The sequence below is a fragment of the Procambarus clarkii genome, chromosome 39, assembly GCF_040958095.1.
Source record: "Procambarus clarkii isolate CNS0578487 chromosome 39, FALCON_Pclarkii_2.0, whole genome shotgun sequence".
Taxonomy (NCBI): Eukaryota; Metazoa; Arthropoda; class Malacostraca; order Decapoda; family Cambaridae; genus Procambarus; species Procambarus clarkii.
The window spans coordinates 30,299,991-30,316,937 of record NC_091188.1 but is presented as its reverse complement, the minus strand read 5'-3'; the positions used below and the strand labels follow the sequence as shown (position 1 = coordinate 30,316,937).

The following is a 16,947-nucleotide window of genomic DNA, read 5'->3' as shown; positions in this document are numbered from 1 at the left end:
GACTATCGGGAACGATGTACTGTAAAACGTCAATATTGCGTCGCTTAAATCTGTATTTACACGTTGAATTTGTTAACGGATTGGTGAACTTTCTTAAACAATTACAACGCAATTTGGGTCATGATGAGTTCCTGGATGTCAAGTGTTGCTCTCACGTCATCAATGAACTCTTGTCGGTACAGAGGTTCCCAAAGGGTTCAAGTTTTTATTTTTATTATTTTCTACCACAGACGTTTCCACACATTTACAATGCTAACCAGCATATAGACCTTTTCTTCCGTCCTCCATGGACAGGATTAGAGATCTGTTAAACATATAGTTCAGTGTTTTATTGAACAATCAACCACAGAAGGTGATTGTAGTGCTTTTAAAATGCTAAGCTAACCTACAGACATAAATACATAGATACACAGAGTTACGCCTCCCCTACATAAAGTGGTCGAGTGGTTGGCCAGCGATTCTTCCCTCAGTCCTCATATCCCAGAGCCTTGTCTTCAAACTTTATTTTATTTATGTTTTGCTTGCGAGGAGAGTACTGTGAACCCTACCTGGGATAATATATATTATCCTCCAACACTGTACATGCACGGTAGATATTACCCTCCACACTGTACATGCACGGTAGATATTACCCTCCACACAGTATATGAACGGTAGATATTACCCTCCACACAGTATATGAACGGTAGATATTACCCTTCACACTGCACGAGTCCACCACCCGCCATACTGCATCAGACCACCGTCCACCAGAATTCACCACAACCTCGAAAACTGCACCATAAACAAATCCCACAGGATCCATAACCTGTTCCCTACATGATAAGTAAGGAAGGAACAACCCTGTCTGCCTTTATATATCTTTTGGTGGCACCTCCTCTCCGTTCTTCTGCCTGTGGCCCTCAGTCTCTGGCCCTCTGTCTCTGGCCCTCTGCCTCTGGCCCTCTGTTTCTGGACCTCTGCCCCTCTCCCTCTGGCCCTCTGTCTCTGGCCATCTTTCTCTGACCCTCTTTATTTGGGCCCTCTGTCTCTGGCCCTCTGTCTCTGGCCCTTTGCCTCTGGCCCTCTGCCTTTGGCCCTCTTTTTCTGGCCCTCGGCCTCTGGCCCTCTCCCTCTGGCCCTCTTTCTCTGACTCTCTTTTTTTGGGCCCTCTGCCTCTGGCTCTCTGTCTCTGGCCATCTGCTTCTGGCCCTCTACCTCTGGCTCTCTGTCTATGGCCCTCTGTCTCTGGTAGCCCTCTGCCCCTGGCCCTCTGTCTCTGGCCCTCTGTTTCTGGCGCTCTGAATCTGGCCCTCTGTCTTTGGCCCTCTGTCTCTGGCCATCTGCCTCTGGCCCTGTCATCGCCATGTTACTGGAGACTATGGAATACACACCTCAGTGCTTCCGCGTCCAAACTCTTCCCTGTGTTTCACTGTTGTCGGGGTTTCTCAATCTTGCCAGGATTGATATCCTGGCAAGGTCGCTAATGTCGGGGTGTCTCCCTCTCTGGCCAGTCACCACCAAGTATTATTAGTGATGAACATGACTTATCATAGCCCCACTGGTCTTCACTCAATCCTTACGGTGCCACTGTTCACCCGGAGAGTCTGCCAGTCTCTCTCCAGCCGGCATCGTAGCCAAAGACGAGTGACAACACGATCACTTCACTTGATCATGTGCCCGCCCCGACAGAGGGCTCTACCGCTCACTATAGGTCGCCAACTGGTGTTTACCGTGTCCAGTAACACCTCAGTGGAATAGTAATATAGTAGTGATAGTACGTACTCAACAGAACACTAATCAATTTGGTATCAGGTAAGTATTTGTTTAAATCACTCTCTCTCTCTTATATAGTCTCAATAGCAACAAAGTAATGGAGGGATAACACAAACACGAAGGTGGTTTTGTAGTTTACTTAAAGATTAAAGAATCATAACTCTGGAACAACAACAATGTGAAGGAATAAGCGCAGCCTCCTCTTCGCTTCTTCACAATTCTGGAACACTCAAGGCTGTCGCGGGTATTCCCACGCTCCCAATACAGTGTTATCGAACGCTTGGCAACTCGCGAGATGCCACGCCCACTCTCTCTCTGCTCACAGTAGAGTGAGCAGAGAGAGCATGAGTGAGCATGACACACTGCTCACTTCTCACAATATTCGCTGTACTCACAGTATTTTGGCGTGAGGCGCCTATTATCCCTTCATGATCACAATATCTCACTACACTGGCATTAACACCATAAATCACCATACATATGGATATACTACTCAATAACTCCAGTATATATATATATATAAATCACTTCATCAATATTTAATATAATAATGTAACACCAGGCACACAGCCTCACACTACTAAGTTGTACATTTATATATATATATATATATATATATATATATATATATATATATATATATATATATATATATATATATATATATATATATATATATATATATATATATAATATATATATATATATATATATATATATATATATATATATATATATATATATATATCCTCTGGCACAAACTTATAATATAAATGACATGAATATAAACGTCTTCATCACAGAAATCTCTTCATTGAACCACAGGTGCAATCACACACCATATATATATATCTCATGAGAGCTCTATAGCATCTCCTCACAACTGTGTTTCACTAGAAACGTAGACATTGGTGAGCCTTGCTCACGACATAGAAGATACTCTGGCTAATAGCTTACTAAAGGGGAATGGGAGGGAAAACTGAATTACCTACTTCCACCATCAATGATTTGGTCTCGTCCTCTGTTGAGAGTTGAATTGAAGCTCCTGGTCCCGGCTCTCGACTCGTTGTAGGGAACACCCCCCACACACACTGATGCTCTTCCCAGGAACTCAACCAATATCCAAAAATGCGTCTTCTTCGTACTCTTCTCTCTGCAGGTTCTGTGCTCCTCCACAACCTCTTGAAGGGTTGGAGTTGGTCTCCTGGCCGTCGCCTCCTCCTCAAAGCTACGTCTGCAGTCTTCACTCACGGCTGCAGTCGTTCGTATTCCCAGCTAGTTCGTCCTTCTCCTTCTGCACGGTGGACTGGCCCAGCCGCTACGTCATCACCCAACTGGTGAAACTGTACAGTCCTCCTGGACGTCACTGCTCAGACTTCACTTCTTGCAAAGCACCTGTCACTGGAGGAACCTGTACCTGGAGGAACCTGCACCTGTCACTGTTGCTCGTTTCTCGTCAATTACTTCTTCTGTCCGACACAAGGAGTTTAGGAAAACCTCACAGGGTACTTGCAGACCACAGGTGATGCGTAAATCCACTGGAGTGGGGTGAAAACAGTCAGACTGACAGGACCCCCGATCGCTCGTCCGACCTCTTCGACGTGTCGTGTCTAACTCCTTGGCGCCACGGGACGCGCCGTCTGGACCCCCCTGCACTCGTGACGTCATACTTGCCAGGGGCGTTTCTCATTGGCTCCCTGTGCCACGTCACCGTTCTTGACCAATCTGGTGACACTGACGTCACAACGTCTTGGCGGGAAAACGTAGGGGCCAGCGCCATCTTGGCATCCTAAAGGGCCTAAGCCACTGGCCAAAACACTCTTCTTTGGCCAATTTCTCGCCAACGCGAGAACACCTCATTCTCCCACATAGGTCAAATTGTTCCCTGGAACGCAGAGAACGTCCGGGGTAAAGTAGATATGACTCTTACAGCTGGTGGGAGAAATATAAGGGTGGGGGGGGGGATTGAACACCGTCACACTGTGTAGTTGAAATCTCTGAAAAGTTCCCAAGGAACACAAGAACCGTTACTCTGGAAGAGTATATAGCAACACAAAAGCGTGACACAACAGGAGTAACTAGTCACAAAAGCGCTGTAACACACATATACACTGTTTACATTGTCCCCCCAAAACAAGCATTTCCCCCCCAAAACAGGTGTTTCGGAATGGCTTGTGTACACGTCACATATTATTTTTTAGATACCAGACATGAATCGTTTAATACCTGACGTAATTAATTTTAAATCTCATGAGCGTTATGTTGCCTGCAACATTGACAATTCCCAATGTTGCGTGAATTATGTTGCACACGATCCATGCAGTGGCAGATGAAACCTAATGTTCCTAGCGCGATGCCAGTGTCCAATTTAATAATTATTATTTTTTCGTAGGCAATTGTAATAATTGCAATAATATTTTATACATTTTTTTACACATGTTAATTCCGTCTAGAGGCAATTATTTCTTCTAAGAAATAGTTAAGAGGTTAATTTCGTTTAAGAGTAAAAGTCTCGTACATAATTGCCAGACTTGCCTAATAAGAGCAATTTATACGAAATAATAAATTTTTGTAAACTTTTCTCGTTGGAAATAATAATGTTTTCGTTGCATTATACTTATTATTGGGATTAGTGTTTGTGTGTGTGTGTGTGTGTGTGTGTGTGTGTGTGTGTGTGTGTGTGTGTGTGTGTGCGCGCGTGTTTGTGTGTGTGTGTGTGTGTGTGTGTGTGTGTGTGTGTGTGTGTGTGTGTGTGTGTGTGTGTGTGTGTGTGTGTGTGTGCGCGCGTGTTTGTGTGTGTGTGTGTGTGTGTGTGTGTGTGTGTGTGTGTGTGTGTGTGTGTGTGTGTGTGTGTGTGTGTGTGTGTGTGTGTGTGTGTGTGTGTGTGTGTGTGTGTGTGCGCGCGTGTTTGTGTGTGTGTGTGTGTACTCATCTAATTGTGTGTGTGTACTCACCTAATTGTACTCACCTAATTGTGCTTGCGGGGGTTGAGCTTTGGCTCTTTGGTCCCTCCTCTCAACTGTCAATCAACAGGTGTACAGATTCCTGAGCCTACTGGGCTCTATCATATCTACATTTGAAACTGCGTATGGTGTCAGCCTCCACCACATCACTGCCTATTGCATTCCATTTATTAACTACTCTGACACTGAAAAAATTCTTTCTAACGTCTCTGTGGCTCATCTAGGTACTAAGTTTCCACCTGTGTCCCCTTGTTCGTGTCCCACCCGTGCTGAAGAGTTTGTCTTTATCCACCCTGTCAATTCCCCTGAGAATTTTGTAGGTGGTTATCATGTCTCCCCTTACTCTTCTGTTTTCCAGGGATGTAAGGTTCAGTTCCTTTAGCCTTTCCTCGTAGCTCAATCCTCTCAGTTCCGGGACGAGCCTGGTGGCATACCGCTAAATCTTCTCTAACTTTGTCTTGTGTTTAACTAGGTATGGACTCCAGGCTAGAGCTGCATACTCCAGGATTGGTCTTACATAAGTGGTATACAGGGTTCTGAAATAAAAAGTATAAAGGGTTCCGTGTGTGTGTGTAAGAACTAACAACATCCTCAAACCTATTTTATCATAACCTAACCTACCTGACCTATCATATCCTAACCTAACCCAACCGAGCCTAACCTTACCTATGTCAGAAACGCTAGTATCCAGCCACACCTCCAAATTATCCAGCCATACCACCCTAATATGCATGCACACCACCATATTATCCAGCCACCACACCACCATATTATCCAGCCACCACACCACCATATTATCCAGCCACACCACCATATTATCCAACCACCACACCACCATATTATCCAGCCACACCACCATATTATCCAGCCTCACCACCATATTATCCAGGCATAGAACCCTAATATGCATGCACACCACCATATTATCCAGCCACCACACCACCATATTGTCCAGCCACCACACCACCATATTATCGAGCCACCACACCACCATATTATCCAGCCACCACACCACCATATAATCCAGCCACCACACTACCATATTATCCAGCCACCACACCACCATATTATCCAGCCACCACACCACCATATTATCCAGCCACCACACCACCATATTATCCAGCCACACCACCATATTATCCAGCCTCAGCACTATATTATCAAGCCACAGCAGCATATTATCAAGTTACTCCACCATATTATCCAGACACACCACCATATTATCCAGCCACACCACCATATTATCCAGCCACAACACCCTAATATCCAGCCACACCAACATATTATCCAGCCACAACACCCTAATATCCATGAAAGGGAAAGGGAAACTATGAGGAGATGAATAAATTCCTATGGGTTATACATTGGGACACAGAACTCGGAACCGAGTCCATACATGACATGATGGACTATGTCACCCAAAAATTTTAGGAGGCTGTAATGAGGTTTGTCCCAGACCGACAGGAAAAAAACAGAGAAGCAAAGGAAGAATCCGTGGTTTAATAGGGAATGTATGAAAGCAAAGGAGCTGAACAAAAGGGGATGGAGGAACTTCCGTAATAACAGAACACCAGAAAGTAGAGAGAGATACCAGAGAACCAGAAACGAGTATGTTAGTGTGAGAAGAGCAGCTGAGAAAAAGGTATGAAAATGATATAGCTAATAAAGCCAAGACCGAACCAAAGCTACTACACAGTCACATCAGGAGGAAGACAACAGTGAAGGAACAGGTGATGAAACTTAGGGCAGGCGAGGACAGGTACAAAGGGAATGACAAAGAGGTGTGTGAAGAACTCAACAAAAGGTTCCCGGAGGTCTTTACAATAGAACAGGGAGAAGTCACGGCGCTAGGAGAGGTGGCAGCAAACCAGGTGACCTTGGAAAGGTTCGAAATTACAAGAGATGAGGTCAAGAAGCACCTATTGGAGCTGGATGTGAGAAATGCTGTTGGGCCGGACGGAGTCTCACCATGGGTATTGAAAGAGTGTGCAAGAGCACTTTGCTTGCAACTCTCCATAGCGTATAGAACGTCACTAGAAACGGGAGGCCAACCAGAAATATGGAAGACTGCTAATGTAGTACCAATATACAAAACGGGTGACAGACAAGAGGCACTGAACTACAGGCCAGTGTCCTTAACTTGTATACCATGTAAGGTGATGGAGAAGATTGTGAGAAAAAACCTAGTAACACATCTGGAGAGAAAAGACTTCGTGACAACCCATCAACATGAGTTCAAGGAGGGTAAATCTTGCCTTACAGGCTTGATAGAATTCTACGATCAGGTGACAAAGATTAAGCAAGAAAGAGAAGGATGGGCGGACTGCATTTTTTTGGACTGTCGGAAAGCCTTTGACACAGTTCCCACATAAAAGGTTGATGCATAAGCTGGAGAAACAGACAGGAGTAACTGGTAGGGCGCTCCAGTGGATAAGGGAGTACCTAAGCAATAGGAAGCAGAAAGTTACAGTGAGGGGTGAGACCTCAGAATGGCATGAAGTCACCAGTGGAGTCCCACGGGGCTCTGTACTCGGACCTATCCTGTTTCTGATATACGTAAATGATCTCCCAGAGGGTATAGACTCATTCCTCTCAATGTTTGCTGACGACGCCAAAGTTATGAGAAGGATTAGGACAGAGGAGGACAGCTTGAGACTTCAAAAAGACCTGGACAAGCTGCAGGAGAGGTCAAACAAATGGCTGTTAGAATTTAACCCAAGCAAATGTAATATAATGAAGATAGGGGTAGGAAGCAGGGGACCAGATACAAAGTATCATTTGGGAGATGAAATACTTCAAGAGTCAGAGAGAGAGAAAGACCTGGGGGTTGATATCACGCCAGACCTGTCCTCTGAAGCTCATATCAAGAGGATAACATCAGCAGCATATGCCAGGTTGGCTAACATAAGAACGGCCTTTAGAAACTTGTGTAAGGAATCTTTCAGAACATTATATACCACATTTGTCAGACCAATCCTGGAGTATACGGCTCCAGTATGGAGTCCATATCTAGTCAAGCATAAGACTAAACTGAAAAAGTTTCAAAGGTTTGCCACCAGAATAGTACCCGAGCTGAGAGGTATGAGCTACGAGGAGAGACTACGGGAATTAAGCCTCACTTCGTTGGAAGACAAAAGAGTTAGGGGGGACATGATCACCACACTCAAGATTCTCAAGGGAATCGACAGCGTTGATAAAGACAGGCTATTTAACACAAGGGGCACATGCACTAGGGGACACAGGTGGAAACTGAGTGCCCAAATGAGCCACAGAGATATTAGAAAGAACTTTTTTAGCGTCAGAGTGGATGACAATTGGAATGCATTAGGAAGTAATGTGGTGGAGGCTGAGTCCGTACACAGTTTTGAAGTGTAGATATGACAGAACCCAATAGGCTCAGGAACCTATACACCAGTTGATTGACGGTTGAGAGGCGGGACCAAAGAGCCAGAGCTCAACCCCCGTAAGCACAACTAGGTGAGTTCAACCAGGTGAGTATACACGGTCCCCTTATTATAGGGGCCGAGCGGACAGCCCGCTGGACATGTGATCATGTGGTCCAGGGTTCGATCACGGGTGCCGGCGAGAAACATTTGGCAGAGTTGCTTTCACTCTATGCCCCTGTTACCTAGCAGTAAATAGGTACCTGGGAGTTAGTCAGCTGTCACGGGCTGCTTCATGGGGGTGGAGGACCGGGCCGCGGGGACACTAAAGCCCCAGAAATCATCTGAAGATTACCTCAAGATAACCATATATGTCAGGTCAATCCTGGAATATGCAGCCCCAGCATGTAGTCCATATCTAGTCAAGGATAAGACTAAACTGGAAAAGGTTAACCACTCGACCAACACGACCGGACAAAAATTAGACAACACGACAGGAGTGGTTAAGGGATCATGTACATCAGATGATTGTTTCTGGCAGTATGGGTTGGGGTCACTTCTCGGATGTGAGTTTTCAGTTGCATATATGCCTGGACACCGTTCAGGCTTGTTCCCACACACACACACACACACACACACACACACACACATATATATATAAATATATATATATATATAAATATATATATATATATATATATATATATATATATATATATATATATATATATATATATATATATATATATATATATATATATATATATTTTGGTAGCAGTCTTTCCTGTAGACATATATTATTAAATATGACCGAAAAAGTAAGATTAATAATTCTAACTCGAATTTTCTCAATCTTTCGTACATTTCTTTTCACTGTTGGTGGTAATTCAAAAATCAATTCTCCAAAATTCTGGAGAATTGACTGGTTTTTTTGGAGCTTACAATCCCCAAGACGGCATTTGAAGGCATAGACGACGTTGGTCTCTTTTAAAGCGTTCTGCTTTGTGTCTGGATTGTGTTCTTTTAAAGCGTTCTGCTTTGTGTTCCAGACACAAAACAGAACGCTTTAAAAGAGACCAACGTCGTCTATGCCTTCAAATGCCCACTTGGGGACTGTAAGCTCCAAAAAACCCAGTATATAGGCAAGACAACAACATCTCTTTCTAGGCGTTTAACGATGCATAAGCAACAGGGCTCCATTAAGGAACATATAATCTCTTCCCACAACCAAACCGTCGCCAGAGAAATCCTTGTAAACAACACAGAAATCATCGATAGATACAGCGATAGCAGACGGCTTGACGTTTGCGAGGCACTGCACATTAAAAAGTCAACACCAGCAATCAACAGCCAACTAATGCACAACTATATTCTACCCACCTCAAGACTCCGCTCCAATATAGAAGCATCAAGAAATATGGACCAATAGGCTTTCTACAATCACTTCCAATCAATACCCATTGTTTCGTGTTCTGTCTTGTGTTGATGAAATTAATACCCTATTAATACCACCTCACCCCATCCACCTCACTCAAATGTAGATATATAAACAAATCGGAGATGTGTAAGTTCTATTCAGTTGTGTATGTGTTAACTAAAGTCTTTGAAAATGTAATAAGTTTTACGAAACGCGCTCAAGTGTCGCGTCAACTTGAAATAAAAATGAAATTTGGAGAATTGATTTTTGAATTACCACCAACAGTGAAAAGAAATGTACGAAAGATTGAGAAAATTCGTGTTAGAATTATTAATCTTACTTTTTCGGTCATATTTAATAATACTATATATATATATATATATATATATATATATATATATATATATATATATATATATATATATATATATATATATATATATATATATATATATATAAAATCTGGTAATTTATTACATTGTATTACAGTTCACAGAAAACATATATATGAACACAGTGTTCGAGGACCTCTTCAGAGATGCCCAAGATACAGCAAGCATTTCCTCTCTGGATCGCCACACGGAGGCGCTGGAACATAAACAGGTCACTCTTGAGTCTCTACTTTGCCTAAAGTGTTTTTCACCCACGTCCTATAGAAATTGAATTCACATTTACCCCAGTTGATCAGAGTCTCAAAGCAACCCAAATAGCACATCACATTTTGACGAACAAATCCCTTATTCCCAAGGGAAAGAATCCAAATCGTCCCGAGGCCAAAAATTAATTTTTAGTTCATCAGTTTTGTGATGTACGGGGCCTGAAACCTTGAAAGAGAACGGTGGTACAGAGTCTTGGAACATTGTTACAGTTTCGTGCCAAATAGGTTCTGAGAAACCCGTCTTCTTGGGAATTTGCAACGTCACAAAATTTATCTAAATTTTCCGAACCTTGCCTAATGGAGGACAACCACGAAATAGAAAACGGGACATAATGTCACTTTTGCGAGCAGTTCTGGGGCCAATTTCACGAAGCAGTTACGTTAGTTCTTCCGAAAGTGTATATCTTTCCTCAATCTTTGGCGGCTTTCGTCACATTTATTAAACAGTTTACAAGCATTAAAACTTCCCAATCAACTGTTGTTACTGTTCTAAAAAGCCTCCTGTTGCATCGGAGCTCATTAACTGTTAAATTATTGTAAACAAAGCCGCCAAAGATTGAGAAAAGATGCACAGGTTCGTAAGTGCTTGCGTAACTGCTTCATGAATCTGGCGCCTGATGTTTATAACATTAGTTTTTAGTCATACGGGATTTAAACGACATTGATTTGTCAGACCAACAGTGACACACCACCAGACCAGACCAACAGTGACACTCAACCAGACAAGACCAACAGTGACACCACCAGACCAGACCAACAGTGACACTCCACCAGACCAAACCAACAGTGACACACCACCACGACCAGACCAACAGTAACACCACCAGGACAGACCAACAGTGACACTCCACCAGACCAGACCATGAGTGACACCACCAGACCAGACCAACAGTAACACACCACCAGACCAGACCAACAGTGACACCACCAGGACAGACCAACAGTGAAACACCGCCAGACCAGACCAACAGTGACACCACCAGGACAGACCAACAGTGACACTCCACCAGACCAGACCATGAGTGACACCACCAGACCAGACCAACAGTGACACACCACCAGACCAGACCAACAGTGACACACCGCCAGACCAGACCAACAGTGACACACCACCAGACCAGACCAACAATGACACCACCAGGACAGACCAACAATGACACACCACCAGACCAGACCAACAGTGACACACCACCAGACCAGACCAACAGTGACACCACCAGGAAAGACCAACAGTGACACACCGCCAGACCAGACCAACAGTGACACCACCAGACCAAACCAACAGTGACACCACCAGAAAAGACCAACAGTGACACCATTAGACCAAACCAACAAAGACACCAAAAGACCAGAACAACAGTGACACCATCAGACCAGACCAACAGTGACACACCACCAGACCAGACCAACAGTGACACACCACTAGACCAGACCATCAGTGACACACCACCAGACCAGACCAACAGTGACACACCACCAGACCAGACCAACAGTGACACACCACTAGACCAGACCAACAGTGACACACTACCAGACCAACAGTGACATCAGCTGAGCAGACCAACAGTGACACACCACCAGACCAACAGTGACACACTACTAGACCAGACCAACAGTTACACACCACAAGACCAGACCAACAGTGACACACCACCAGACCAACAGTGTCACCACAAGACAAGACCAACAGTGACACACTACTAGACCAGACCAACAGTGACACCACAAGACTAGACCAACAGTGACACACTACTAGACCAGACCAACAGTGACAAACCACCAGAGCAGACCAACAGTGAAACACCACCAGAGCAGACCAACAGTGACACACCACCAGACCAGTCCAACAGTGACACACCACCAGACCAACAGTTACACACCACCAGAGCAGACCAACATTGACACCATCAGACCAGTCGAACCGTGACACCACAAGACCAGACCAACCGTGAAACACCACCAGAGCAGACCAAAAGTGACACACCACCAGACGAGTCCAACAGTGACACACCACCAGACCAGTCCAACAGTGACACACCATTAGACCAGAACAACAGTGACACACCACCAGACCAACAGAGACACCATCAGAACAACAGTGACACACCACCAGACCAACAAAGACACCATCAGAACAACAGTGACACACCATCATACCAACAGTGACACCATATGACCAGACCAACAGTGACACACCACCAGAGCAGACCAACAGTGACACACCACCAGACCAGTCTATTAGTGACACACTACCAGACCAGACCAACAGTGACATGCCAAAAGAGCAGACCAACAGTGACACACCACCAGAGCAGACCAACTGTGACACCACTTGACCAGACCAACAGTGACACACCACTAGACCAGACCAACAGTGACACATCCACGGACCAGACCAACAGTGACACACCACCAGACCAGACCAACAGTGACACCACCAGACCAGACCAACACTGACTCACCACCAGACCAGACCAACAGTGACACACCACCAGACCAGACCAACAGTTACACCATCAGACCAGACCAACATTGACACCACCAGACCAGACCAACAGTGACACACCACTAGACCAGACCAACAGTGACACCACCAGACCAGACCAACAGTGACACCACCAGACCTGAACAACAGTGACACCACCAGACCAGACCAACAGTGACACACCACTAGACCAGACCAACAGTGACACCATCAGGCCAGACCAACAGTAACACCACCGGACCAGACCAACAGTGACACACCACTAGACCAGACCAACAGTGACACACCACCAGACCAGACCTACATTGACACCACCAGATCAGACCAACAGTGATACCACTAGACCAGACCAACAGTGACACACTCCCAGACCACACCAACAGTGACACTACCAGAGCAGACAAACAGTGACACCACGAGACCAGACCAACAGTGACACCACTAGAACAGACCAACAGTGACACCACTAGACCAGACCAACAGTGAAACCACTAGACCAAACCAACAGTGACACCACCAGACCAGACCAACAGTGACACACCACTAGACTAGACCAACAGTGTATACACCAGACCCGACCAACAGTGACACACAACCAGACCAGACCAACTGTGACACATCACAAGAACAGAACAACAGTGACAACACTAGACCAGACCAACAGTGACACACCACCAAACAAGACCAGCAGTGACACACCACCAGATTAAACCAACAGTGACACACCACCAGACCAGACCAACAGTGACACACCACCAGACCAGACCAACAGTGACACACCAGACCAGACCAACAGTGACACCACCAGACCAGATCAGCAATGACACACCACCAGAACAGACTAACAGTGACACACCACCTGACTAGACCAACAGTGACACACTACTAGACCAGACCAACAGTGACACACCACCAGACCAACAGTGACACCAGCAGACCAGACCAATAGTGACACCACCAGACCAGACCAACAGTGACACACCACCAGACCAACAGTGACACCACCAGACCAGATCAATAGTGACACCACCAGATCAGACCAACAGTGACAAAATGACCAGAACAGACCAACAGTGACACTCCACCAAAGCAAACCATCAGTGACACACCACCACACTATTCCAACAGTGACACACCACCAGCCCAGACCAACAGTGACACACCACCAGACCAGACGAACAGTGACACCACTAGACCAGACCAACAGTGAACACCACCAGACCAGATCAACAGTGACAAAATGACCAGAACAGACCAACAGTGACACTCCACCAAAGCAAACCATCAGTGACACACCACCACACTTTTCCAACAGTGAACACCACCAGACCAGACCAACAGTGACACACCACCAGACCAGTCCAACAGTGACACACCACCAGACCAGACCAACAGTGACACACGTCAGACCAACAGTGACACCACAAGACCAGACCAACAGTGACAAACCACCAGACCAGTCCAACAGTGACACACCACCAAACCAGACCAACGGTGACAGACCACCAGACCAGACAAACAGTGACACCACCAGACCAACACTGACATACCACGAGACATCTAGTGACAAACCACAAGACCAGACCAACAGTGACATACCACCAGACCAACAGTGACATACCATCAGACCAACAGTGACATACAACCAGACCAACAGTGACACACCACCAGACCAACAGTGACATACCACCAGACCAACAGTGACACACCACCAGACCAACAGTGACACACCACCAGACCAGACCAACAGTGACACACCACCAGAACAACAGTGACACACCACCAGACCTGACCAACACTGACACACCACCAGACAAACAGTGACACACCACGAGACCAACAGTGACACACCACCAGACAAGACCAACACTGACACACCACCAGACCAGACCAACGGTGACACACCACCAGACCAGACCAACAGTGACACACACCAGATCCGACTTACAGTGACACCACCAGACCAGATCAACAATGACACACCACCAGACCAGACCAGACCAACAGTGACAAACCACCAGACCAGACCAACAGTGACACACCACCAGAGCAGACTGGCAGTGACACACCACCAGAGCAGACCAACAGTGACACCACTTGACCAGACCATCAATCACACACCAATAGACCAGACCAACAGTGAGAAACCACCAGACCAGAACAACAGTGACACACACAATGAGACCAGACCAACAGTGGCACACCAACAGACCAGACCAACAGTGACACACCACCAGACCAAACCAACAGTGACCACCACCAGACCAGACCAACAGTGACACACCACCAGAGCAGACCAACAGTGACACACCACTAGACTAGACCAACAGTGTATACACCAGACCCGACCAACAGTGACACACAACCAGACCAGACCAACTGTGACACATCACAAGAACAGAACAACAGTGACACCACTAGACCAGACCAACAGTGACACACCACCAAACAAGACCAACAGTGACACACCACCAGATTAAACCAACAGTGACACACTACCAGACCAGACCAACAGTGACACACCACCAGACCAGACCAACAGTGACACACCAGACCAGATCAACAGTGACACTACCAGACCAGATCAGCAATGACACTCCACCAGACCAGACTAACAGTGACACACCACCTGACTAGACCAACAGTGACACACTACTAGACCAGACCAACAATGACACACTACTAGACCAGACCAACAATGACACACCACCAGACCAACAGTGACACCAGCAGACCAGACCAATAGTGACACCACCAGACCAGACCAACAGTGACACACCACCAGACCAACAGTGACACCACCAGACCAGACCAATAGTGACACCACCAGACCAGACCAACAGTAACACCAGCAGACCAGACCAACAGTGACACACCACCAGACCAACAGTGACTCCACAAGACCAGACCAACAGTGACACCACAAGACCAGATCAACAGTGACAAAATTACCAGAACAGACCAACAGTGACACTCCACCAAAGCAGACCATCAGTGACACACCACCACACTATTCCAACAGTGACACACCACCAGCCCAGACCAACAGTGACACACCACCAGACCAGACGAACAGTGACACCACTAGACCAGACCAACAGTGAACACCACCAGACCAGACCAACAGTGACACACCACCAGACCAGTCCAACAGTGACACACCACCAGACCAACAGTGACACACGTCAGACCAACAGTGGCACCACAAGACCAGACCAACAGTGACAAACCACCAGACCAGTCCAACAGTGACACACCACCAAACCAGACCAACGGTGACAGACCACCAGGCCAGACAAACAGTGACACCACCAGACCAACACTGACATACCACGAGACATCTAGTGACAAACCACAAGACCAGACCAACAGTGACATACCACCAGACCAACAGTGACATACCACAAGACCAACAGTGACATACCATCAGACCAACAGTGACATACAACCAGACCAACAGTGACACACCACCAGACCAACAGTGACACACCACCAGACCAGACCAACAGTGACACACCACCAGACCAACAGTGACACACCACCAGACCAGACCAACACTGACACACCACCAGACCAACAGTGACACACCACGAGACCAACAGTGACACACCACCAGACAAGACCAACACTGACACACCACCAGACCAGACCAACGGTGACACACCACCAGACCAGACCAACAGTGACACACACCAGATCCGACTTACAGTGACACCACCAGACCAGATCAGCAATGACACACCACCAGACCAGACTAACAGTGACACACCACCTGACTAGACCAACAGTGACACACTACTAGACCAGACCAACAATGACACACTACTAGACCAGACCAACAATGACACACCACCAGACCAACAGTGACACCAGCAGACCAGACCAACAGTGACACCACCAGACCAGACCAACAGTGACACACCACCAGACCAACAGTGACACCACCAGACCAGACCAATAGTGACACCACCAGACCAGACCAACAGTGACACCAGCAGACCAGACCAACAGTGACACACCACCAGACCAACAGTGACTCCACAAGACCAGACCAACAGTGACACCACAAGACCAGATCAACAGTGACAAAATTACCAGAACAGACCAACAGTGACACTCCACCAAAGCAGACCATCAGTGACACACCACCACACTATTCCAACAGTGACACACCACCAGCCCAGACCAACAGTGACACACCACCAGACCAGACGAACAGTGACACCACTAGACCAGACCAACAGTGAACACCACCAGACCAGACCAACAGTGACACACCACCAGAC

At 46.3% G+C, this 16,947-nt stretch overlaps 1 protein-coding gene across 1 annotated transcript; it reads right to left on the bottom strand.

Moving 5' to 3' along the window:
- Positions 1-1,011: 1,011 nt before the first annotated feature.
- LOC123749741 (octapeptide-repeat protein T2-like) lies at positions 1,012-1,347 on the bottom strand. The gene has a single exon (XM_045731863.2). The coding sequence runs from the start codon at positions 1,345-1,347 to the stop codon at positions 1,012-1,014; it is 336 nt and encodes a 111-aa protein (XP_045587819.2).
- Between the last annotated feature and the right edge of the window lie 15,600 nt (positions 1,348-16,947).

Excerpts from the sequence above, each read along its gene's own strand:
- LOC123749741 (XM_045731863.2), bottom strand. The coding sequence starts at position 1,347 with ATGGCGATGACAGGGCCAGAGGCAGATGGCCAGAGACAGAGGGCCAAA.